Below are 26,182 nucleotides of genomic sequence, written 5' to 3'. Positions count from 1 at the left end.
TTGTTTTCAAATTGAGTTTCTAATTTTATTTATATGGTTAGATTTAGTTTATATATTTTTTTTATTTTATAAGATGAAGTAGAAAACTGAACATTTTCCCAGACATTATTCCGAGGCAAAACAAATTTTTTGGAATGGATGTACTTGTATTATGTGGGGGAAAATATACTATGACATTTGGGAAAAATAACTGATTAGAGTTTTAATAGTATGAAAGTACTATTGTATTTGGCAAAGATAATTGATTTCCATTGTTGAGCTATTTTTGTAATTGAAGTCGGAAATAAAAATGTATTTGACAAAGTTTTTTTTACACGGTAGGTGTTTTTTGAAGAGATAAATACATACACTAAATCGGTGAACTGCATAATATACACTTCATACTGTTTCCCATGTTTCTCTTATTTTAATTTCCTGCAAATCCACATTTCACCGTGCAGTATATTTTTACATTTGACAGTTGCTTCGCGGTTAGAAAATAGAAGGGGCGGCTTTATGTAAGGGGAAGATACTCCCGCGCGGGACATGTCGAGCGCCACTAGCATTATCCACCGGCTAAAAGAGTTAATAGAGGTGCGAAGATGACGTATCAGAATGATCTGAGTCGCGGTCGTATACGGAGCGTCGCAAATAAGCATTCAAATTTCTGAAGTCAATAATTCAAGCTATATAAAATTGGTATAAATACAATTAGCGGAATGTCCTGAACAAGATTCATGCATTACATATGGGCTTCCATTCGGAATAAGTAACATTTGGGGTAAAATAGTTGGGGTACACGAGTCTTCCAGATAGACCGGCACATAAAACACGTACAGTGAAGGAGCAGCTTCGAGTAAAAGATCCCTGTGGTCGGTGTGTACTCGGTGCGAGACCCGACCAGGACTCTTGATAATCTATCTCATTAAAAACTTATTAACAATCAATTTTAACACGTTGTGTGCGGAACCGATTTTTATGAGCTTTCCGTTTAGGCCGCACAATTTTTTATATATAGGATTCTTGACGCCGTGTCAGTCCTCAGGGACTGACGCCGCTTAAACGGAAAGTTCACTGTCAGTCCCTAGGGACTGTCGCAACACTCAACGTGTTAAAAGTGTACTGCCTATTCAATATCAGTATTGTGATATATTTGTCGTGCACCCGCTAAGTAGTACTCGACAAGTAATCACGGAGTCATTAAGGCATTGTATTTTGTAAGTTAAAAACTTAAAACTGTAAGCCAATAGCAGATCATATAAAATATAAATGTTTAGTGACTTATGGTTTTGGTTCTTTTTTATATGATTTTGTTGCTATTTGTAGGGAAGAGTTGCCAATGTCGTACCACAAAGTTAAATCATACATAGGTAGAGCTCGCATTGCAGTGGAAGAGGTAAACTCGAATGTACCACGCGAGCTGACCACACCAATTAGTGTGCATTGTGTACGTGTAAAGTTTGGACCTTAAATTATATATATGTAGACTTTACTTTGCAGTGGAAGAAGTAAACGAATGTACTACGTGACGACTGTTTACCCACGCAGTTAATGAATGCAAATTTGAGATTGAGAGGTTCAAAGCGAGATTTAGATATATTCTGGATGGTGGGAGGAGTGTAGAGAGTTAGAGACTTAGTGAGGGCGGAACTAAGATGGTGGAGAAGGATGAAAGGGGGCGGGAAAAATATGAAGAAGGCAGTACAAGGAAATGTGCGAGCGGAAAAAAGAGGTAGAAAGAGAGGGGTTTATAAGGGAAGTGAGCGAAGCAAAGAGGGAAGGCGAGGTGTGGAAAATAATCAGAAAGGAGGGGAATGGGGAGAAGATATATGGAGGGTATTGATATGAGCGATTAAAAGGAATATTTTTTGTTAGTCTAACGGGCAGAGAAGGGTAGAGCAGAGGATGATATGACAGTGAGGCTGAGGAGGAGATAGTGGATACGGTGGTGAAAACGCTGAAGAGAGAGAAGGCAGCAGTCAGAAGAATGGGATTTCGCATGAATGCAGGAGGTTTGCAAGAAATGAGCTGAGAAGCGAAATGGTGAGGATAGTGAACAATGGAAGGATCACCGGAGGAATGGAAGGTGGGAGAGGTAGTCCCGAGTTTAAAGAAACGGGAGGGGAAGGAAGTTGGGGATTATAGAGGGGTGCCGTAGATGCCAACTTTGTACGCGGCACTGTTCGAAGATAGGCTGGTAGAGATAATAGAGCAGAGAGGGATGATCCCGCAGGACCAGACGGGTTTAGGAATGCAATGGGGACGATGGACAATATCTACGTGCTAAACTGTTTAATAAATAGGCTGTTGGGAAGGAAGGGTGGGAGGCTATTCGCGATGTTTATAGACATAAAGGTGGTATTTGATTGGTGAATACGGGGGAGTTGTGGAAGATGATGGAGGAGGGGCCTAATTGAAAGGATATTGGAAATATATAGGGAGATGATGAGTAGGGTAAGAGTGGGAAAGGAGGAAGGAAAAGATTTCGAGACGGGTACGGGATTAAGGCACGGATGTCTGTTGAGCCTGGTGGTGCTTAATTTATTCCTGGCGGATATGGAGGATGTGTTAAGGGGAAAAGGAAAGGGAGGAGTAATAATCTGGGGTGAACAGAGTTTATTCGTTGACGAACGCGAACGATATAATGTAACTGGCGGATGGGGAGGGACGGTTGAAGCTAATGGTAGGGAAGATGGTGGAGTACTTGAGGGGAGGTGAACACCAGAAAAGCAAAGGTGATATGTTTCAGAAAGAGCGGGGCTAGAGAAAGGGAGAGGGTATAAAAGTGGGAGAGATAGGAAATTGACGAAGTAAGAAGCTTTAGTTATCTGGGGTATATGATTGAGAAAGGTAGAAAGCAGGAGGAGGGTATAAAAGAGAGTGAGGAAAGCTAGGGGCGGGGCTTTCGGATAGGGAAGTTTGGGAAGGTTTGGAAAAGAAGTGCGTGGATATTCAACACGATGGTATAGTCGGTAATAGAATATGGAGCTGAGAGATGGGATTAGTAGAGCTACAGTAGAATGGAAGGTATGCCTAAGCAGTTTCTCAGATGGGTTTTAGGAGTGAACTGGACAACGCCGGGATATATGATAAGGGAGGAGTTGAAAAGGAATAAAATATGGGTGAGAGGGTAAGATATGGGAGGGACGGCGGAGAGGGTATGAAATTTCGGTCAAGACCGAGGCCATTTGGCTGTATGTCAGACGTCGACGGAGGGGTCCTCACCTCGATACGCGTAGGAGAAACTCGCATAAAGGTCGGGGTCTCCATGAGGTACCTCGGCCTCGAGTTGGACAGCCGCTGGAGTTTTTGCGCTCACTTCGTAAAGCTGGTCCCCCGAAACGAGGGATGGCGGTTGCCCCGAGCCGTCGGCTCCTGAACCTCGGTGAGCCCAGCGAGAAGGTTCGCCGTCTGTACGCGGGAGTCATGGCGTCGATGGTGCGCAACGGCTCCCCGGTGTGGGCGGGTGCCCTGATGGCCAACAGGCGTAGCCGCGAGCTACTGAGGCGCCTCGAGAGGAGGATGGCCGTCAAGGTCGCCCGTGGATATCGCATGATAACCTTCGAGGCGGCGACCGCCGTCGCGGGGATCGTGCCCTACGATCTCCTGGCGGAGTTGGACGAAAGGGTTTATCGCTTTGTCCTTGCCCCCCCGGGGGGGGGGGGGGGCGAGATTACAGGTTCGGCGACTGGTCCGGTCCAGCTGACGTGAACGTCATCGCGCCAGGGCCGGGCACAGGACGGTCGGGGCGGTACTGACCAATTCGGAGGATTGCCTGGGCCGCGGCTCTGGCGGCGTTACGCCCGCCTCCCGAACTAGCCACCGTTACCCTTATTCATTTCTTTTGTGCTCGGGTGGCACCGGTGAGGGACCAGGGAACTCAGTACCTGGCCCCGTTTGCAGTCGGTACCGCAGAGGGCGGCAGAGGGGAGCTCGCTTCTCTTATTGCACGTCGTGTTGAGGGCGGCGACTCGGCAGCCTGCGTCATGCCCGCGACCGGGTCATGGGAGCTGTAGGGGTCACGGGTAGGGCCCCCGCGGGGGGGGCTGCGGTAACAAATCGATCTCGTGCCCCCCCCCCCCCCCCCCTGCACATACGTAGGCCACCTTGTGGTTTTTAGTGGGTGCAAGTACACTACCTCCGACCATTCCCTTGGGGGGGGGGGGGGGGGGGGGGGGGGGCGTATGCGTCAAGCATTTCCCCTCGTAGAAAAAAAAAATGTAAAGCATTAGATTAAGGTTTATGTTAAGAGGGGTAACGGGGTCCCGTTTACAATGCGAAAAGGATGCAACAAAATTGCATACGTACATAATTAATAAGGGTAATAGAATTCATTATCCATGAATTCGTAATATGTAATGGGATTATGACCCATTAACCAATACTTTTAAAGGTGAAGTGAAACCCACCTCAAATCAGTCGAGTCGAATAAGATACTTCTTTTTTAAGGGTATTTGATCGACTGTTTGAAACTTTGACACATTACTCGTGATCACCTAAGAATTGTCCTGACACTTTAAAAATTAGGATTTTCGAAAAAAAAAGTTTTTCTTATCTTAGATCAGAACCAAAATAGCGTCGAGGTCTCATATTTCGCTCGATATATAAGTACTGAAGGCTCTGATATGAAAAACGATGGTATCAGGACACTTGCCCAACAATTTGGAACATTCTAGTAATCGAGAAACTCGCATTTGAACGAAATAAGGGCAGAGAAAGTGTTTTCTGTGCTTCTATACTAAAACGAAGGTAACGCGAGATCTCGGAGAGAAAATTTAGTTGACACTAAAATCACAGATGGCATAGGGTGGCATTCTGCAGAGAATTAGGGTATTGAAAACCGTGAATCTAAGGGGTTTCTAGTTTTACTTCGATTTCTTTATAAGTATTGTACGGAAATGACATATGGAGTACGCTATTTAATGCAATACCTAATATAATTCAACACGGCTGTCGATATAAATACAGATATCGGTAACGTAGGTATTTAGAAGAATCTTCTTTATAATACCAATGTCCATCAAATTTCTCGACGCGTTTCAGTTCAGCTTAATAAGTAATGGATTCGTATCCGGTTAAGCATTATATTTTAATAAAGATTTATGTTGACGTCTGTTACACTCTACATTGAGTTCATACGAAATAAAGTACTCCATATACAATGTCAATAAAATGATTAAAAAGAGATCGAAGTAAAACCCAATAAATCCCTTGGATTCAGGTGTTTTGATACTCTAATCGAACAATGGCGCCATCTGCCACATATAGCGGTAACTAAGTTTTGTTCTAATGGCACATATAGAGCACGTGTTGATCACGAGATATACGAGAGTAACTACACACATTTTTAAAACTTTTCTCGATAATTCCCACACGAATTTGCAATATTTGATTACGATAGTATTCTAAATTATTATGCCTGGTACGTGAAAGTCTTCGTTTTCAATTCAAAGATATTAAAAGGTGTAAAACATTAAAAACATTTGTTCTAGTTTGAAATAAATTAAAAAATATATTGGGAAAAAATGTCATGAGTGTGTCGGTTTTTCTTAGGGCCTCTGTAATCACATGCAAAAGTTTCAGATCATTCGATGCACCCTGTGCGAAGAAAAGTTTATAGATATTTTGATACTTCAGAGGCTACTTTTATATCACCTTAATGCAACTTTCGTTCAAAGTTTTATAGAGTTCTTGAAATTTGTTGTGTGCACACGTCAGACGAGAAAGATAAACCAGGTAAGCAGATACAATTCCATTTTCTGAGATATCACGTACGTAATTCTGGAAATTGTGTGGTTTTCGGACCGGAAATTAATTGATATAAGTATTTCACGTTAAGTACTTTAAAGCGTTAATTAATATTCAAAAAACTCTTATTCGAAAATTAGTGATTTTCAAACTTTCAAGTAATTATATTTCATAAATATTTGGATTCTAGAATATTTTTTATTTATTTCAAATTTAAGATTCCTGGTTTAAAAATCGTCCTTTAAAGTTCCTGTAAGAAATTTTCTTCATATATAAAAAAATTAATTTTTTTCGATTTAAGAAAAGGCTCACGGTTTTGTTTACAACAATTAATAATTTGCTTAAAGCGAAATTTTGATGATATGGAGTTAAACTAGAAACATAAAGAATGATATATAGTTTTTAAATGATCAAACCCGTTAAATAGTCAAAAGAATATGGCAGTTTGAAATGTTGTCAGACCCACGTGCGTGTTCGCCGAAGTTCTTTACGTGCATGTCTAGGGTTAAATAAATGTAATGAATAGCATACTGTTGTATTTGGAAGATTATTTCTCTTCAGAATCCGATGTAATTCACTAAGGGCTACGACCCACTTGGTTTTTTCACTCTCAGTGTCCGCAAGCATTAAAGTATGATTTCGCAACCCAGGTGGTTCCAACAATGATGTTGTTATCTATAAACATAAATATATTTATACATGTTAACATTGAATTAATTCAGTATGAAAGAGCATATTGTTTGTTTAATTCTGACCAAGCATCGTACTTTATATTGCATGGTAATCAAACACCAAAAAATATTTTTAATATGCATATATATGCATTATTGAAAACAATGGTTTTTAACCGTTATTTTTGATATTGGCGGAACAGTTTGATTATAAGAAAAATTTGAGAATAATCAAAGTTGCTGAGGTAGGAGTATCCAAACCTTTGATTTGTTTAGGCCTTAAATAAAATACATGAGACATAACATAGTTGACGTACATTGGTGGACATAAACGCTTTCTTTATATATATTATGCTACCAGTATATGATGGAAAGACATTCATATCGGCCAGTGTACGTTGGTAGCATAATTTCCTTTTCGCTTCTATGTTTCAAATTACACAATCGCGTTATATATCGGGTGGAGCATTTAACTTAAGACACTATCGTATATGGTGAACCGAAGTAATTTAGAAGAAAAAGTGTTTTGAAGTCAAGGGAGAAGTATAATGGTAATGTTCATTACTTATTTTAAGTTCATTACCAGTGTAAATTTCTAAGTCTTAAATGAAAGCCTTTTTTTTTATCGTGGCATTTTAATATATAGAAAAATGAAAGTAACTTTCATACGAAACTTTTGTTTGTACGGTTTCAATTTTGCAAGATAATAAAATTAATATCAAGAACTTTCCATTCTGAATTATCTTATTCAATAGCTTCGTTTTATTATTTACATCAGTCAACCTGTGTAATGGCTTAGGGAAAACACTCTAATTACAAAAAACTTAATTGCGTTCTTCATTTTAGTAAATGTTCAAAAAGACGAACTTTAACATCAATGTATAAGTAAATGCTAATGCACGATATGAAAGAATTATGATATTGCATTAATTTGGCTTCTACGATTTTTCTAGATGCTTCACTAATACATTCCGTTATATTTTGTGAAGACGTTAGAACTGCTTGGTAAATTCCTTCTTTAAGAACATCTCGCAAAAAGAAATCTGAAGAAGTAAGATCTGATGATCTAGGAGACCATGCAATTAAACCACATTTATCAATCCAGTTCGGCTATTGCAGTTACGCGGCACTTTCTTTTCTTGGGCTCAACACTTCCATTTACTGTAAAATCACTCATAATGCGATAAAAAAGAATATCGCGATAGAGTATTTCTGCAAGGAAAATGCTCTGCCTACAATGTCACAGTAAAGTAGCTCTGATTTTCAAAGTTTGAATTTTCTTCGTGCTACCCCCCAGTTTGGTTCCATTTTATGTAAAAATAATTTGTGTAGAATTTGAGATTAATCAGACAAAAGGAAAAGGTGCTTCTGGGCCCTTGAAAATAGAAAAAACCGTAAAATTAAAGAAAAAATCAATTTTTAGTGCCTATCTTACTAAGTATTAATTAAATATCAAAAAGATTTATATAAAAGTTGTAGATCTATTAGAAATACACATATTATAATGTACAACTTTTACTCGTATGACTGTATCCGAGAAAATAGCGAAAATCCTGAATTGGAATTTGTGCTTTTTCCCAAAAAACAATAAGTTCTTGCAATGCAAGTCTAACACTATCGCATAAAGTTACTTCACCGCACGAAGATTAAAAAATAATACACTTAAAGCTTATCTGTTTGATGGCAATTTACTTTCAGTTATTTCACATGCCACTCTCTTATAAACAAGCAAATAAATTTTCTCACGTAATATACTAGCAGAACAGATCGTGACATGAAAATTTGTTTTGACTCGTTCGATATCCCAGAGAAAACTACGCCAGGTAAATGGTTGACTGTGGTCTTGAGTTCTTTAGAAGAATATCTGCTCACTACTAAACTATACCATTACTATACTAAATTACTATGGAGCCCACAAACCAGGTAGCACTTGAACTAGAACACTCAGGAAATAGGGAAGGACACAGATAAACTAAAAGTGCTACGTGCTATATGAAATCCCCTAAATTACCCTCTACTAAAGTATTTGGAGTAGTATTATTTGGGACACTATTTTTTGCATTTTTCTCAGAAACAGTTAGTTATACGAGAAAAAGTTGTACATAATAACACGTTCGTTTTTAACAGATCTACAACTTTTGTATAAAGCTTTTTCTGCCTATAAGTATCATTTTGCAAGATAAATAAATAACATTTAGTTTTTCTTTAATTTTATGGTGTTTTCAATTTTTAAGGGCCCAAGAGCACCTTTTGTCCGATCAAGCTCAAATTTTATACGAATTATTTCTACATAAAATGGAACCAAATTGGGTGGTACACGATAAAAAAATCGTCAAAAAAAGTTTACTAAGAATAAATAAGAGCCACCCTAATGTTACAGTCTCTATAATATTTCGTCTAGCTTTATTATAGATTAAAATAATTTCAATTTAGTCTGCAAATAAATAAAAAAAAATGAAATTTCATGAGTTTGAGGACTTGCCTTGGGGTTCCATATTTACGTGGTAACATTTGAAACGAATCAGTGCACTCAATTCGGGGAATACTTCCACGAATAATTTGATCTCATAGATATACAGTGTTACGTGACGGCCCAGTGGCTAGCGAGGCTGGGGAATTTTGCAGATTCCTCCGAGCGGTATAGTGTTTGTAGAAGAATTCACTCGTACGCACGCGTAACTAGTTTATGATTTGAGAAATATGAACTGGATAACCCGAGTGGCGAAGTCAACCTCTTTAGTGGGATCGATAGGTTTTTGGTCCTCAAAGGGTTGTTGGAAAGTTATAATGAGGACTCAGGAGGGGTTATAAGGTTTCGTGAGAATTAAGTTGTCGTTTTATATTGAACCAAATAGTTCTATTTGTGATGCAATGGGTAAAATGTCCACAGGGGTAAGGTGCGCAAAAGGTATACGGTGCTAAGCGGATCGTCGCGAGACGAGACAAAGACGTTGGAGGCCGCGCGTTAGCGACTCGCGAAAGTGTAACGATATATGCCCGCGTACCAATTGAGGAATGCTGACGCGAGATTCTTTGCTTGCAAGTTGCGCTTTGCCTTACTCAACAAGAGCAGCTAATGAGTTGCAATTTGTATTGTGAGGAATTAGAATTTGGTAGTCGTTATCGGTAGGTGAATACCGACTTCTGTTGCGGATTAGTAAATTGGAATAGGGTTCGAAAGAGAGCGATGAAGGGTGAAAGAGTGAAAGAGTGGAGCTTTTTGAAGAGGATCTGTACCGTGGCTTCGCAGAGGCCTTTAATTCCGGTGACGTCTCTCCCACGTCCTCCTGATTGCGATGAACTGCACGTGAACGCCTTCCAACCAGGGCGTGCCCTAGGGTTGAAGCCTCCTAAGATTCTCTCGCTGGTTTGGAATTCGCAGCGCCGTCGTTTTTCTCACTGTTGGCTCGTGGATGTCGGAGTACCGAAACGCAAAACTGTTACTAACAGTATGGTCAGCTCTTCAGAGAACCCCAGCCACACAGAGTGTCGACTAACTAATTGAGGGTCGGTCTTAGTAGAAGAGAGGTTGACAGACCACCTCAGTCTAGCGACGTGCTCTTTTTTGGTGCCGATTTTATACAAGATATTGTTATTGAGGTGCCCGTAAGGAGAGGGTCCAATTTCCTTGTTTTTTGATTTTGTTGCCAAGGGCTTGATCGGACGTGATCAGAAAGTCACTACGTTGACTGATGAGTAGGCCCCGTGTTTTGGTCCAGAGTGCAGTTTGGTGCGAAAGGCGTGCGAATAAGCCAAAACATCCCTCGATGATTGCTCCACTCGTTGTTATTTTTCCGGGTTAATCAAATGAAACTATCGTTGCTTGGGATTCGATATTTATCTTCTGGTAACTGACTCATACTTAATGTAATGCGCGCCTCTCTATTTTGAGGAAAATAGAGTAGCCTCGTAACAACAGGATGTAATAAAACTCGTAGTCACGGTTTATACAGCGCCATCCTTGTTAAAAAAAGGAATCGACAAGTCCTGTACCATTTTTTTCTACAGTGAATAAATTTCCAGTAGTAACTAATTGAAGCACAGCCAGTCAATCGCGTTCCCCAATGGTAGGCAGATAGCCGATCGCACCTCTACTGGCGTCCCCACCGCTATGCATTCAGTTGGGAGACGTAATTGATTGGCTGTGCTTGAATTAGTTATTACAGGAAATTTATGCACTGTAGGTAAATTGGTACAGGAATTTTCGACTCCTATTTCAGCAAGGATAGCGCCGTATAAATAGTGAGTACGAGTTCTGTTACACCCTGTATATAGGCTGATCCTTTCATAACACTTTAATCGGCACAAACGGTAGTAACTGTGGTGACTTTCCTCAACCGGCACAACGGCTGATTAACATAAATCGTAAAACGGAGCTATTGAGCAAGATAACTCGGAATGGACGTTCTTAATATTATTTTTATGATTAACTTGCAAAATTGACGCCGTACTAAAAATGTTTCGAATGAACATTACTTCTTTTTTCATACAACGCTGTAGTTAACCCTGAAATGACCTTGAAATTAATAATTAGCTTTACCATCGAACTTTTCTTTCAATATCAAAAAACTTCCATTTGGCACTCTTGTCTCAAAAATGCTTGACTCACCATATACGATGGTGTATAAAGTAACACCTCCCCGATGATACGCAAAAAAATACGCGTAGCACTGATTAAGTACCACTGATTTAAAGTAACATCTGTTTAATTTACGTGCCATGCATGCTTTACTCAAACACCTATTAAAATCTACACAAAACATTTTTTTTTTTAATATTGCATGTGATATAATGAAAACTAGTTGATTTAACACATGTAACTCATTGTTCAATATTTATTATAGGCAGAAGTAAATAATAACATGAAAATAAGAAAAGGACAAAGAACTCATTTGTCAATTTTTCCAAATGGGATGTGATCAGACCGTGTGCGATGCTTACTAAAGAAACAGCGTAACATACTTACTCTAAATATACATGGAATGTCCTTCTTTGTCGCGTGTATCACGTCAGAATCTCGTACAGAGCTGACACTGAACTCTTCGTCTCGCATGTCAAGAACTTGCGATACGTAGACAGAGGGCAAAGCGTTTCGATCCGGTGAAATGTCATAAAGAAACAGTTTGAAGTCGCAAACCACAACAAATTGCCGCACCCAGCCCTTTTTAACACCACCCATCTTTGGAACTTTAACATATCCTTCGTACGCTGTGCCGATGCCTCTAGTTGGATCGATACCTAATGGTCGTTTAGCTGTAAAATTACACATTTCCGCCAATCAACGGATAAAGTTAATAACTTATTTTAGTTTACAGCTTACGGGGAAATACCGTTTCTTATTTAGTTCTTTCTGATCTGTCTATGAAATGGCGTAGCAGGAAATGTCAAAGAACATTTTGTCTGTCTGTTTGTTTGGTAATGGCATACTTCGAAATAGTACTTGAATTACGTCCGATAGAAATTGTATAATTCCTAAGTTTACTAGAACTGGACGGTAGTAAGTTATTTAATTTCTGCTTTAGTATTTAATGCTTGTTTATATTAGCAACGAAATGAATTTTCTTCCATTATAAACAGTTGATAGTTAACAGTATAATATTTTGAAGCAACATTTTTAAGCTTTTCTTATTAATTCCGTGACAGGACGAATACAATATCGAGTCACACATATAAATTTATTGTATTCTGACTCTCAACTTTTCGAAAATGAAACAAATACAACTTGTTAGGATTATAACCATATTTTGCAGATGTTCCACATGTATATCAAGAAACTTGGCACATGTGGACATCTGCCGATAGACGTTGAATAACGCATTCTATCTAAAAAATGCAAAACATGAAAAACAGAGATTTTCATTAACCTTTAAAAGCGAAGAACATTTCTTTTCAGTGAAATAAAGATGGAAACATATTGATACGCCCGAAGCGTATAATCCCGAGTCTAGAATAGTACAGTTATTACGAGGCCCAGTAAACTTACTTTGATCATGAGGGACTGGACACATGGCAGGCACCTTGTCGCAACAGGGCATGTGACATGCGAAACCACATACTTCGCATACAACACCTTGCCTAGTTAAACCAACCATTAACGAAGTGCAGTGATTGCACTTGGTTGGAGCTGAAAACGTGCGTACTAAAAACTGGTGAGATTTTGGCTTAGGCTGCAGATTGGACTGACCATGGGACGTCGATGATTTGTTCAGTAATTCATGGGATATAGGAGAAGTCGGATCCTGCAAAAGGTGAAACCACATATTATTTACAAAGAAAGCATTACAACGTTCACATCAATAATCAAATAAATTGGACAAAGACGAATTGACGAATTCAACATTTTGAAGTGAAACTTCTTTAGCGACGGTAGGGTAAATTTGATTCATGGGAAGGATTTGTAAAACCAAAAAGTAAAAGGTTGGGAGAAGAGGATTCGTTTGGACGGGGAGGGGGCTACTTTGTCTTTGCGGGCAACTGAGTGGAGCGCTACCATAGACAAGAGGAAAGGAGAAACGGAAAGGTGGGTCTACCATATTAGAAGAAAAAGGGGAGGGGGAATTTTTTATATACGTCATGCTCCTATACGTTATATGGAATTTTGGCGATTCAGTACTGATTAGTGTGCCTGCTAATAATTCATCACTTTAGATGCCTAAGTCAGATACAGAAAAAGGAAGAGAAATTCGTGAAAGGCTGAAATTAAATCTCCTTAAAAAAAAAAGAACTCCCGCGCGGTAGACGTGAAACTTCTTAGTTTGGATGAAAGTGATAGGATTAGTAGGGATTAAAATGCCTCATTTAATTATCTATAACTAAATTGATTCTCAATCACCGCTGAATGTATAATAGACGTAAAATATATATTGTGACGATGTACTCTGCGGGCTATCGTCCCAGGGACAAAATGTTAGTGTCTATTTCTGAACAACATTAAATCATTGTCGAAAGCAGTGAAATGATATTTCATTTGATTTTATTTCATTCATCTCTCATTTCAACCCGCTCGACGCTCGAGGCCGAAGAGCCGAGGTGGCTTAGTATTAATGGCGTTACCTAAATTTTTAGTAATCATAAGTTGCGTATCGGTTAGACATTAGGATGTCCTAGCGGTGCGGCGAGTGCGGACAGCGCCGACATCAACATCCAGGACTATCATTGTGGAACAAGGGCGCCTTCGAGGGACCACGGGCGAAGAAGCGACGGTGGCAACGAAGTCTCGCCCCGCCGCCGCCCATGGATGCCGGGGCCGCGCGGAGCAGGGCCGTGCAGAGCCATCCGCGGCCCCACGTTTTATGGCAGGGGCCCACTCATGGCGGTGCCGTCCGATCACCGCGTTCGCACCCGGACTTCCGGCCCCTAACCGATGACGAGAGTAGGGCGTACTACCGGAGGTAGTGGACCCTCCACCTACAGGACCTTTGGCTCAAGGGAGTCCCTATAAGGGCGGCGGGGCATTTGTATCGCCCTTCTGCGTCGAGGCCAGAGCGTGGTGACCCAAAGGCGGAAGGGCCCACCGGTCTCCTCACCCGGGAGCCGTCACATCAAGGGATGCCGGTGCCCTCGGGTTACACCACGAGGAAAAACTCTGGTTCAAGAAAGCCTAGGGCCAGCGTCACCGGATCCCCGAGAAGCTACGCCCCTGGATAGCATCCGCCGCCATTCCGATGACGTCATGTTCCAGTCTCGCATCCGATTGGACCGCGGATCCTACTTCTAACCCAGGGCGCGAATAAACGCGCCGAGTTGGCTCACGCTGCGGCTGACAGCGTTTGGAATTTGGAAAATTCCGAGCTTGACCGCTGTCAATTGGTCGACGCAACTTGGCAGCCGACGGCGGTCAATCATCGAGGACTTTGAACCGTTGCCGAGGAACCACACCGAGCCTGTCCGGAGGACCACGGCGAAGATTAAGTCTTCGTGGTCTACGAGTGCCGAGCTGTACGGACGTGTCCAACATTTCTTTGCTGCCTTCAACCAGTACTTTGCCCCATATTTCATCGCTGCTTTCCAGTACATCGTTCATCACTTGTGGAAGATCGCCGCATCTGGTGGCCTTATCACTGAGGGAACATCGCCGCACTCGTCGAGCCCGATGTTTGAGGGTACGATTTTTGAACAAGGTTTGAATAGCATTTGATTAGTCTGGATTAGATTTTCCCGTTTCGCAATTTCCCCGGGTAACCTGTCGCCGAGCCACGCGCCACGCAGTCTGCCCTTCCGGGTGTAATCGGCCATTGTCTCGTGTGAGCGTTCATTTTTATCTTCTTTCGGCCTAGTCTCGTAGGAGCGGCCTATTTTTATTATCTTTTGGCCAAAGTCTCGTGGGAGGGGCCTTTTGTTTTGAACTAATCGCACTGTTGTCTCTCTTCTAGGTCGAACCGGGAATCCGTGTCGATCCGAAAGCAGGAGTTGTCCTGCACAGTCGACACGTAACAATTCCGTCTTCACGAAGTACGAAACCCCTTTTTGGTACGTTAACATTTTTTTTGGTGCCTTAAATCCGAAGCAATTAACGAAGTGTAATTAAGGAGTGCTACCTGCTTGGAATTAACCAAGGACGTGGAGCAATTAACCAAGTGTAATTAAGGAGTGCTACTAGTGGCTTAGTGCAAAGGTATTCTTTTGAATATGTTATTTATGCCGTCGATTATTAGTATTGGTAATACAATTTGAAATTCTTGTAGCAAAAACCCTGCCTGCTTTCGAGTTCCGATTCGAGAAATCGTAGAAATTCTTTATTCGATCCGAAATCGTAAAAATGCATTATATTTCGGTCAGAAATCGTGGGAATGGACGCAGCTTGATTCAATAACTTCCCTAACATTGGTTATACCGAAGCTCGTCAAATCTTAATTATGTCCGAAACGCCTGTGTATCTCGCGTAGCTTGTCTGTGCTCACAGATTCTGAATTGCTGCCTTTTCTTTCCCTTTTTATTGCTGCTTAAAACGAGCCGAAATAATAATTGCCGAAATTCCTAAGTGCCTTGGGTGAGTTATAAACCGCCGGATTGTTTACCGCCGAATATTTTCCCCGCACTTAGGCGTCGTCTTTAATTTCCCTGATTTCATTTAATCCCGTGTAGATATTTGTGAGCGAGCGAACCCGTGTAACTTTCACATATAACTTAATTGGTTGAAGAACCTTTTGTAACTCCGTTTAGCTATCGGGATATTTTCGTTCCGCCGTAGAGTCTGAAGTTAAAATCGACACTATTCTTGCGTAGTCTTCTAGAATTTTCGTCCCGTTAGCTTCCTTTTTGTTGAATAAATAGGTTATTAAATTAATTCCGCCCCGGGATTTATTTTTTGATAAAGGACCCCGCCCTTTCCGCGGTCGCTAGTGCGTACTGAGGTAACCCGGTTATCTTTCGTCGTCGACGACGCTGTGTCGCCTCGTACCGCTGTCTTCCGTTATCTTTTCGCATGTCTGGGACTTTTGGTTAATTTCGTTTTGGTTTGGTTGAGGGACCGACCCCTCAGGCCTCATCGGTGGTGCGTGAACTCTCGTACGATGGTGCGAGCCCCGACGGATTTGATCCTTGCGGTTCAGGCCAGGATTCACAAAAGAAACGTGGAGCCATGACTTGGTAAAAGAACAACACAAATGTGTGAAATATCGGCCACGATAGCGGGAAAGGCGATACGATACACGGAGCACAATATATGCACGATATCGGGACGCCACCCGTGACTCTTAACGATATTTAATCCCGGGACGCCTCGGAACTACGCAAGGGACAACTCAGAATTACACGGAGGGCGGCATACATCGTTCGGCGATTAGTCGGACACGATCGGGAGTCGTCAGCGACTCGGCGGGAAATCTACGGGAAAGACGGCGCAATCTCGAAAAATAGCGGAAACTATCGGGAAATCAGATAGCGGCGATTGGAATCATGAAAAGACAACGCAAGAAATCAGATACAGAAACGAAGTCGGAAACGGCTCACACGGCTTAAAGAAAAATGGAGATCGGTAACGGCTCACAGCACGCGACTCATCGGGACGGAACAATGGCAGCAAAGAGGTCCCCTGGGCAGGCTCGGGCTCACCGGTACAGCTCTCGCTTGGCCGGAACGGTAACTCCTTGCTGGAGGCGGCAGCGCTGAGACGTCCTTCGGGAGACGAGAAGGTATGACGCCCTTCAGGGAGCGGGACGGCACGGCGACCTTCGGTATTCTGGTTTCAGTGGAAAATGCTGCCGCTGAACGGGACGGTAGTCAAATGTGATGCAACCGGTGTGGTAGTCTCTCTGGTAATGTCGGTTCCCCTGGAAGATCTTCCGTTCCAGCGCCGTTGTCCCCCTTGATGGGTTATGCGAAATTCCTTACCGGGCTCCGACCTGCCATCTTCGCCTAATCAAAGTAAGTCACTAGACCGCATAATTAGGGCGGCTTAGTGACCTACTTTGGTGCATTAGTATTTAATTTTTCATTCATGTATCATTTTATGTTCATGTTCATATTAATTATTTTTCAGATTTGTTGAGTTAAACATTGATATTCAGTCAACACTTATTGGTTTAATGTAAGCAAGGAAAGTATAATTTCAATTTAACAGTACGTTGTATTATACGTATAATATAAGTATAATAAATAAGTCAAGCGTTAAGGTGTAAATTTTACTATCGATACAGGACTTTTTATTTTATTAAATACGTTATGCCGCTCGAGCAGAAAATTTTGTCCAAACAACAATTGCGTCGTAAAACGTATACGAATGTGCAAATAGCTTTGTCAACAGTTGAACGTTATAACCATGATGATAAGTATTTAAATCTCTTTCATAAAATTCGAAAGTCTCAAGTTGATGATATTTATCCAACAAATTATATTAAAACTAAAACATTGCCATACACACCAGATAAACAAACGTTGCAAACTTGTTCCAGCAATAGATCTAATGTATCAACATTAGAAACAGAAAAGGGGGCAGATGTGAATGCAACATTGAAAAAGCATACTATTTCTTCATTAAATAGTCATTCTAATATTGATGATTAATAATGGTTCAAATAATAAATATCGTAGGAAACTATTTGAAAGTAATAATACTCTCAACGTACAACAATTGTCTAATAATTTCGACGACGATTCTTGTACATTATATTCTAGCGGTACTGAAAACAGCATTTCAAGTACAGATGAGAAATCAAAGGACAATAATAGTTACGTTTTTTGTGAACAATTGAAAATATGGACTTTTAAGCATAATATTACTCATGCGGCATGCAGTGATTTGTTAAATTTACTAAGGACTACGCATCCTTATCTACCAATTACTGCAAAAACCTTCTTAAATACTCCTAAAGAGACAAACATTTCAACTTGATAATGGTGAGATGGCTGATTTCAGATTAGAAAAAGTATTAAACGGTAAATTAAAAGACGGGGTTAAATCCTTTGAAGGACCTCACAACAATCGAATACTACTAGATATAACATTGATGGAATACACATTTTTAAAAGTAGTATGGTTCGTGGCGGCCGAGGGGATGCGAGGCCGGGAGAAATATTCGGGTTTTGCCTAAAGAGATCTTCCCTCGTATGTCTACGTAACGATTTAGAAATTGTTGTGAGGAGATGGTCCGAGCGGCTAGACCAAATCCTCTGGTGGGATTTATAGGAATGAGGAGGTGAGGAGGGCTCAACAAATGGAGGTTATCAATAAGTTGACGAGGATGACTGTATTTGTCTCTTGTCAGGTGGTATTTCTACAAGTCGTGAGGGTCCGTCAGGGTCCTCGAATCTAATTGTTACGGTTCAGTTGCGTTCCGCGTTGCGGAGCTTCGGGTGACGCGATAAGGCGGTCAGTGGCAGTAGGTCACTGGACGCCTAATAGTACAATATAAACAGTTGTTTCACCTCCTTAAATTTCACTGCAAACGGACAATCCTATCAAATTTAGAGTCCCGTGGATGCACGAAATAATTTTATTTGGTCGCGAAGGGCCAAATTGAATTCCAAAATAGTCTTGAACTCGACCTCGAGGCCAGTAAACACGGCGCGATCGCCAGATCTAACAGTTTTTCTATCGCGCGTATCAACTTCGCCGCGCGCGCTGACGAGTTATAGTCTCTGCGTTAAAACTCCGAAGTCTCTTCCTCTGGTTTGTTTCCTAAATAAATTTATTATATGGACGTGCAAGGTGGTACGAACACGCGGTTAAGCAAATTTTGGAACGACATTCGACGACCAAATTTGCGACCGTTACAATAACAACGGACGTACAGTAGAATGTATTTCTCCCCACAAAGTACATAATACAACACTACGTGTGTAGATATACTTAAATAAAGAGGTGCATTAAATGCTTCTTTGCTGCGTGTTTGTTATATGCGTAATTGGCGTGCGATCTGATTACCGAAGACTCAAAGTAAAGCTCATACAAAATCAAAATGATGTCGCGAGACATCGTTTTTGGCCGCGACGGTTTCCTTATATAAGTATAAGTATTTGCAAGTAATATGCAAGGTGTAATACAACTTGTAGTCACGGTTTATATAGTGCTATCCTTGTTGAAAAGACTGGAACAGTCCTGTACGATTTTTTTCTACAGTGCATAAATTGCCCGTAATAACTAGTTGAAGCACAGTCAATCAATCGCGTTCCCGAAACGCATAGCAGAGAGGCCGCCGGTAAGACTGCGATCGAGCTCCAGGTCAACCGGGACCAGACCAGGACCCATAGGACATCATCGAGAAATATGCCGACCGGCTCAGGGGGGGGGGGGGGGAAGGCCCTCACCGGTGCTGGCCCTGATCCTCGCGCGCGGCGCGTGCCGGCACCCCCGCAGGCTCCCGGCGGCGCCCTATCCCGGGAGCGCGCCGGCCGAGGATCCCCGTCAAGAAGCCCGTCACCGTAATTGGGTCAACCGACGATTTTCGGCCGTAGATGTTTATTGCACTTATATTCTCTTTTTTTCGCGTCCTCGAACATTAAAGTTTGCCACCTCTTATATTTCGGAGCGAATTTCAATATTAATTTCTTAACGAGGTGTTTTCCAGTAAAAAGTTCGATTCCTCGGGCCTAAGGCTTATCCTAGGACCATTTCGGAAATCCTGAGACATTTCCAGTATAACTTCCAGTCCTATAGCTTCCCTTTATTAGGACGGTCTAGAAAATTCTAAGTACCTCAGACCCGTCCTGTGTTCCTACCTCACGCGCGAATTAAAGTGCGATAGTACCTCCGACTAGTTTGTCCCTATGTTCTTCTCTTTCATATATTTTACGATTCCTTCCCTCTGAAAAGATTTGCGAACTGACCGTTCCGCGTTTCAATTTAAAGTTCGTTCCTCGCGCGAGTATTTGTAATTTAAGTTCCTTTTCGAAATAATTAATATTTCTAAGTCCCTTAGGCATTCCACTTAGAACAAGTTCGGTTCGCGTATATTTTATCATAATATTCCTCGATTCCATATCTCGTTTTTATTATTTTATTATCTCATCGTCGTGTTATATTATTTTAGCTCGTTTATATTATTATCATTTCCGGTCTGTCGTTTATTAAAGTTCCTACGGAGAGCTCAAATCATATACCTGCCGTGAATTTGTTCTAAGTACCTCACGCGAGCTATCTCCTTTAAGATCGCGACTCTTAAAATTTAAAGTCCCGATGCGTTACATTTAGCGAAAGTTCCTTGCGTGTTCTGCTAGTCTTCCCGACGGAAGAGAATTTCCGGCCGAACCTTGTATCGTTCGGAACGCGATTTTACCCGTATTAATCATCGGCCCTATTGATTGTATTTAACCTTATTATTTTTCGGCAGCCCCCTCAAAAATGGGCTGCCGAAAAATAATGCTTAAGATAATGATTCAAAAATCATGATCTTAAGTGCCTTGTCGGCGTATGTACTTTTGCGTGCCCTTTTATCTAGGTGACGAGCGTTCTTTCCTCCTACAATACCTTATATTCCCTTCTATTCCTCACTTTTGAAGACCTATTATCTTTCTTGTATGTTTAATGCTCCCGCTGTATCGTCGGGAATTAGTTAATTTCTTGCCGACCGCATGCGTCGCGCGCGTTCCCTTTTCCGAACTTATGTCGGGTTCACGCCTTACGACGCTTTGTTAACTTTCCGTGTTTTCTATTGTTATTAGAAAAACAGGAAATCACTTTTAAATTTCCTTTTCTGAATAATTATTGGAAAGAAACCTTTTTGAAGTTTCCTTCCTCACCGAATAATTGTCGGGTTTTAGCCGTTCGGTTCGTTGTTAAAATTGATTCTGTCTATTTCCTTTTACAATCGAAATCTCTCGCGGGTGAATAAATTGTACTGTTATTAGTCCTTTAATTTGCAGTTTGTTTTCCTTTATTTATCAAGGCAAACCTTTCCTCTCATATAACGGAAGGAAATCGGGTCCCTTCCGGACTAGTTAAAGTAACGACGGGAGTTAAGTGCCCTTACCTTGCCCCTCTTTGCGGCCATTTCGGTGGCCAACCTATCTGGGCTAGTTGGCCCTTCGCCCTGGCCGCGAGACCCTTTGGAGGAGACACACATTTTGGGGAAGTCTTCTCCGAGGACAGGCCTCGGAGAAGCCGGGGATAAACCCTTCGCCCTCGCCTTCCGGCTCCGCTCTCGTGGGGAGAGACCGAGCCCTTAGGGAAGGGAGGCCAAAGGTTCCTTGAAATTTGGCGTCTTAGGACGCCTGGAGCCTAACCGGTAACTAATTAGCGTGTGTGTGCTCAGGGGTGGGTGCGAGCCAGGGCGGAGGTTAAGAACACTGGGACTTAGGGCTCTTTTGTGAACACTAGGTATACCTCCGGCAGAATACACGTCCCAATATGTGTGTGCGTGCGCGCGCGCGCGGGTGTGTGTACATATGTATATGTATATGAATATATATGCATATATGTTTATGCCAGATATATTTTATACGTATAAAATATGTACTTGTTCCGTCTGGGTTTCTACGTGCTGAAATCCTCCAAAAGACCTCCGAGGAGATACACAACAAGATTCTGTAGTGCTTTCAGGAAATATTCAACACATCTTGAATCTCAAGTGACTGGAGACGAACTTCACCATATGCATTGCGAAAATGGATGGTAACCTAATTAGACTAATCTCGATAAATTCGTATGCGCTCCAAATTTTATATATGTTATAAACGAAAAGAAATTAAAATGGGGGACTGAATGGCGGACTGAAAGAAATAATATTGTTATGTAGGCACCCTTTACGAAATAGTCATAACCAGGTAACCCGAAAGGTAGCCATGGAATTTTACAACTTAGCAAGCGATTAAATACACGCTTGCGAAAGGAAGTCCTGAGTCCGCTTAACGATGATCGCGCCAATGACCCAAATAGACCAGGACGCGATCAACTGGCCCGAAGCGCATCCTGATGACTCTGCAACACATCGAACACCCCTGCAATCACCGCCCTCGTCTAGATCATCGAACCCCCATCAACTGGAACATCATCCCAAATTAACCGATAAAAACCAGCAACCACTTTTGGAACGGAGCTCAGTCCTGCACCTAATTGCAACAAGTCTCACGATTCATCAATCATCATCGACCGCAAGTTTGGAGTCTTTGGCTCACGGTTCTCAGGTCTTAGCGAGTCTAACAAGAAAACCTCTCGAGGTGTCCATCTCCGATTTTCTTGAAATTTAAATATGTTGTAGAGGATCGAAAAATAAGGGATACGTATTTTTTTTATCGGCCCAATCCCCTATTTAAGGGATGAAAACCGCCCCTAAAGTTTACCCCCCAAAAACGGTTTTTTCTACATATCTGGAGTTGTAATCGATGTTTTGAAATGAATCAAAGTACAAAATATTTCTCTCTAGTAGGCGAAACTACTGACAGTAATTCGGACCTCGGGGGTAGCAACTTTATATTTTATTTCAGAAAAACAATATTTTTTCAAACATTTTAGAATATAATATTTGCAATAAAATTAAATAAATTACGGAAAAATCATTTTCGTGCTTAAAATTGAAAAATAAAGTTGACGTCTTTCAGGATTTTCACAAATAACAGCGTTACCGGGGGTAAACAACCCCTTAAGTGCAGAATAGTTTTGTACAATTTGAATAAATATTTTAAGGTGTACAATATGTACACTATGTTTATAACTGAATTAGCATTTTTTTCGTCAGCCCAAACATCTCTTAAAGAGATAAATACCTTGAATTAAGATTCGAGTGCATTTTATGTAGGTGAATGAAATGGACGTGGTCAGAAAAAGGATACGTGAAACAAATTAATACACATTCTATGGATAAAAGTCTGCATTAGTGAATCACAATTTCTACTTATTAAATTAATTAATGCAAGAGAAATATTAGGCATCATTCACTTTTATTTATGTATAAACCGATTGTTTCTTATCATGATTAATTTTTTAAGGATTGTAAGTTGAACAGTAATGGAATTCTTCAGAAAAGTGCTATAAACATAGTGATTTCTGACACCATGCACATTGTATAATAGCAGTATTTTTACATCCGGGTACCTCGCATTGAGCTCGAGCGCCACCGAAACTGAAATCCACTGGATTTACAAATTCATCCGGTTTATCATCTATATAACCGCTTTTATACCAAGAGTATTTAACACTAAACCCAGCGACATTTCATGTATACCTAATCCTACCATGAGCGATCAAATGACTGCTTCAAAAAAACATATGTATCATAATATAGAAAGAGATTTTAGCCAATTGGATAGTAAACAAAATATTTTTCTGATGCTACAATAAAAACCCGCTCCGCTTTTCTATTTAGAAAGTTTCATTTACCTTTACGCATTATCAGCACATTTTTTACAAATTACAGCATTTTGTATTGCACATTTTCCACATACGTATTTTTTACATTTTATAGAAATTTTGTTAGCCTTAGTGACTTCACAATATCTTATTTGACAAGATTTCCGTCCAGAAGAATCTGTAGCGGTGTTTATTATTGTTTTTGATGAACATTCTTTGCTTAGCTGCCTCTCCTTCTGATATTCGGTCCCAAGCTCTTCTGCCCGTTGAAATAAAAATTCTTGCCTCGATATTTCTTCACCCGTCGTTTCTTTATATAAAATCCAAGCATTTATCCCGGCTAAATCTAAGATATTGAAAAATACCTGTAAAGGCCATCTTTGACATTTAAATTTTACATTATATTTTCTGGCCATTTGCTCGGTTACTTCTACACCGAATTTTGTGCTATTGTAAAATCTAATTATCTCTGGTATACGGGTGTCACTTTTTTCAATTTCAACGGATGAATGCATTGAACTAAGTATCAATACTTTTTTATTGGGTTTAGCTTTATAAATTGAAAGAATAAAATCATTCGATTTGTATAATATTGTTGAGAAGCGAGTCATACTATCCTTTGCCTGTCTCGCTAATTTTGGTAGCTCTCTTTTATTTCTGCGGATAGTTCTAACAAGCGTCGTTTTTTTGCTAGAAGTTTACTCGCTAATGACGCGCTTGTAAAAAAAATGTCAGCTGTTATATTTCTCCCATGGCCCGTATATGGTTCTGCTAATTTCAAAGTTACAAACTCCCCAAGTGGGACCGATGATTCTCTCCCTTCATCTTTTCCCAAATATGGAAAGCCGTTTACTATATACTTACTACTTACATCGAAAGCTAACCAGAATTTTATGCCAAATTTGTCCGGTTTGTTGGGTATGTATTGGGTAAATCTACAACGTGATTTGGAGAAAACAATTGATCATCTATAGCAAGATATGCTCCTGGTTTATAACAGTTTTGACTGTTTTCGATAAATTTGTACCAAACTTCAGAGATCAAAGCGAATCTATCGTTTTGTAAGCGTTGGCTTCGTTGATGTTTGTTGTCAAACCGAATAAATCTCATGATTTCTGCGGTCATTTCGGCGCATAGTTGTCGAGAAAAATGACGGACCCCATTTCGTGTTCCATAAATATATCATATTTGTATCACCATAAATATACCATAAATGTATTACATTCATATTTTTAGCCTCATATGCGCCGCGTGCATATAGAAGTCCAATAAATGCATATAATTTTGCAATAGATAAATTCCATTTCGTTTTCAACACTTAAAATGCCTCTAATTCCGTATATTTTCTTACATGTTCAATCATGTTATGATCAATAATCAAGGAAAATGCTGACTCATCTTTGCCATTTATAATATTTCGTTTAGCGTATCCTGTCGGTCCTAATATTTCCTTAAAAATATAAATCGGTGCTCTTTCGCGATTAGACCCTTCTTTTATTTTTTGCCAAACAGTTCCGTCCATAGCAGTTTCAATCTCTTCCTCATTTTCACTTTCGGAACTAACTATAAATCTCTTTCTTTTTTGTCCTCTTCGTATATTCAAAATATTCTCTTCGTCCGTATCGCTGTCAAATAAGTCACAATAATTTTTTGCTGTATCATTATCAATATCGGAAACTTCTTGGTCATCTTCCGAACAATTCTCGTTGATATTTATTTTGTCTAATAAATTGATATTTCTCAAAAGTCTTGACATTTTTGGGGATAAATATACAAATGATAAAGTAAAAAGTAAAAACTAAAATATAAAAATATAAATCAAACGGGACAAAAACATTGAGACCAGAAATAAAAAAAAATTGTAAATCATACCACAAAATATTGTTGGCTCTGTTGACTTTGTCGAAACTATCACTTATACCACGTAATAATTTCTATTATACACTGTGAAATTTTGATGCTCTCTGTTCGGATCGCAAGACCGTACTGTTGTACAAAGAACGCTATGCATTTGTTCCAATCGCGCGTTTGTCTACACTGTAGATCCACAATTACATTGTACACTCGTAAAACAATTTCAGGAGTGCGCTTTCCGAAGAATACAGTCGTAAATAACATGAATTTTTCAAATGGGCAAATGACCGTTCGTGGTAGACTAGACATGCTATACATTTTTTCGGAAAGTAAACAATAAAGAAAGTTGTGAATATTGAAAAATGGGTTGTATGTATATTATAGGAAAAGTCAATAAGCTACATGGTGATACAGTAACGTTGTATACCAGAAATTCTAAACGAAATTTCAAAAACGGTCATTTGACCGCGCATGGTAGATTTAATGTTAAGTAGATTGACGTATCGAGGAGAAGATAACTGATTATGCGTCAAAGATTGTAATTTAATTACATTGTTTCTCCCGTGCAATTGTTTATCTTTGCCCAACAAAAGTACACTATCAGAAAAATGTTTTATAAAATTCTTCCATATACGAAAGCCAAACACATCTAGTGGCTGAATTTTTCCAGTTGTCCCTTTGGGAATTTTAAAAAGCTTTATAATTTTGTTATCAGGTGTTTTTCTGTTTACTGCTTCTGTGCAATGTCCGCACCAAGAATCTAGCAATAATAAACTATTTTATGAACTTCAAAGGTAATATGAAAATACCCGGTTTCAAAAATAATTTAAAAGAAAATTTTTTAATTTAAAAGTACAAGATTACTTTACTAACCTGATGTCATTTTTCCAAATTTAGAAGCCACCAAATATACGTTATTGGGCTGAAATAAATTTTGTTGAATAATCGGTCCGAATTCATCTTTAGTTTCCTTTAAAACTATGAATAATGGGGACAGTAATTTGCCAGCTGCATTGATTGTAGGCAGTATTGTATAAATATGTGTTGTAGATGAAACACATTGTACAACGCATTCAACTGACTTTGTTCCTTCTTCTGTTAGCGTCCGTCCAGAATGCAATTCTAACAGGAATCCACTTTGATCGGCGTTGTACGTATTTTCTCTTCCGAATTCTACAATAAATGGTTTGACTTCTACCAAAAATTT

The 26,182-nt window shown here is 40.2% G+C and overlaps 1 protein-coding gene across 1 annotated transcript in view; it reads right to left on the bottom strand.

Moving 5' to 3' along the window:
- The window catches only part of LOC105695921 (serine/threonine-protein kinase Genghis Khan), a 111,619-nt gene that overhangs the window by 26,770 nt on the left and 58,667 nt on the right, over window positions 1–26,182 (bottom strand). Inside the window, exons 3-5 of the mRNA XM_023432243.1 lie at window positions 12,382–12,637; window positions 11,365–11,651; window positions 6,259–6,402 (exon numbers count right to left, since the gene is read on the bottom strand). Coding sequence (XP_023288011.1) covers window positions 6,259–6,402; window positions 11,365–11,651; window positions 12,382–12,637 — 687 coding nt within the window. The remainder of the gene's footprint in view (window positions 1–6,258; window positions 6,403–11,364; window positions 11,652–12,381; window positions 12,638–26,182) is intronic.

This window comes from Orussus abietinus, unplaced genomic scaffold (genome assembly GCF_000612105.2).
Source record: "Orussus abietinus isolate OABI.00-Male unplaced genomic scaffold, Oabi_2.0 scaffold249, whole genome shotgun sequence".
NCBI classification, from domain to species: domain Eukaryota; kingdom Metazoa; phylum Arthropoda; class Insecta; order Hymenoptera; family Orussidae; genus Orussus; species Orussus abietinus.
Note: the sequence above shows the minus strand (reverse complement) of the source record. Positions and strands in the feature narration are given on the sequence as shown.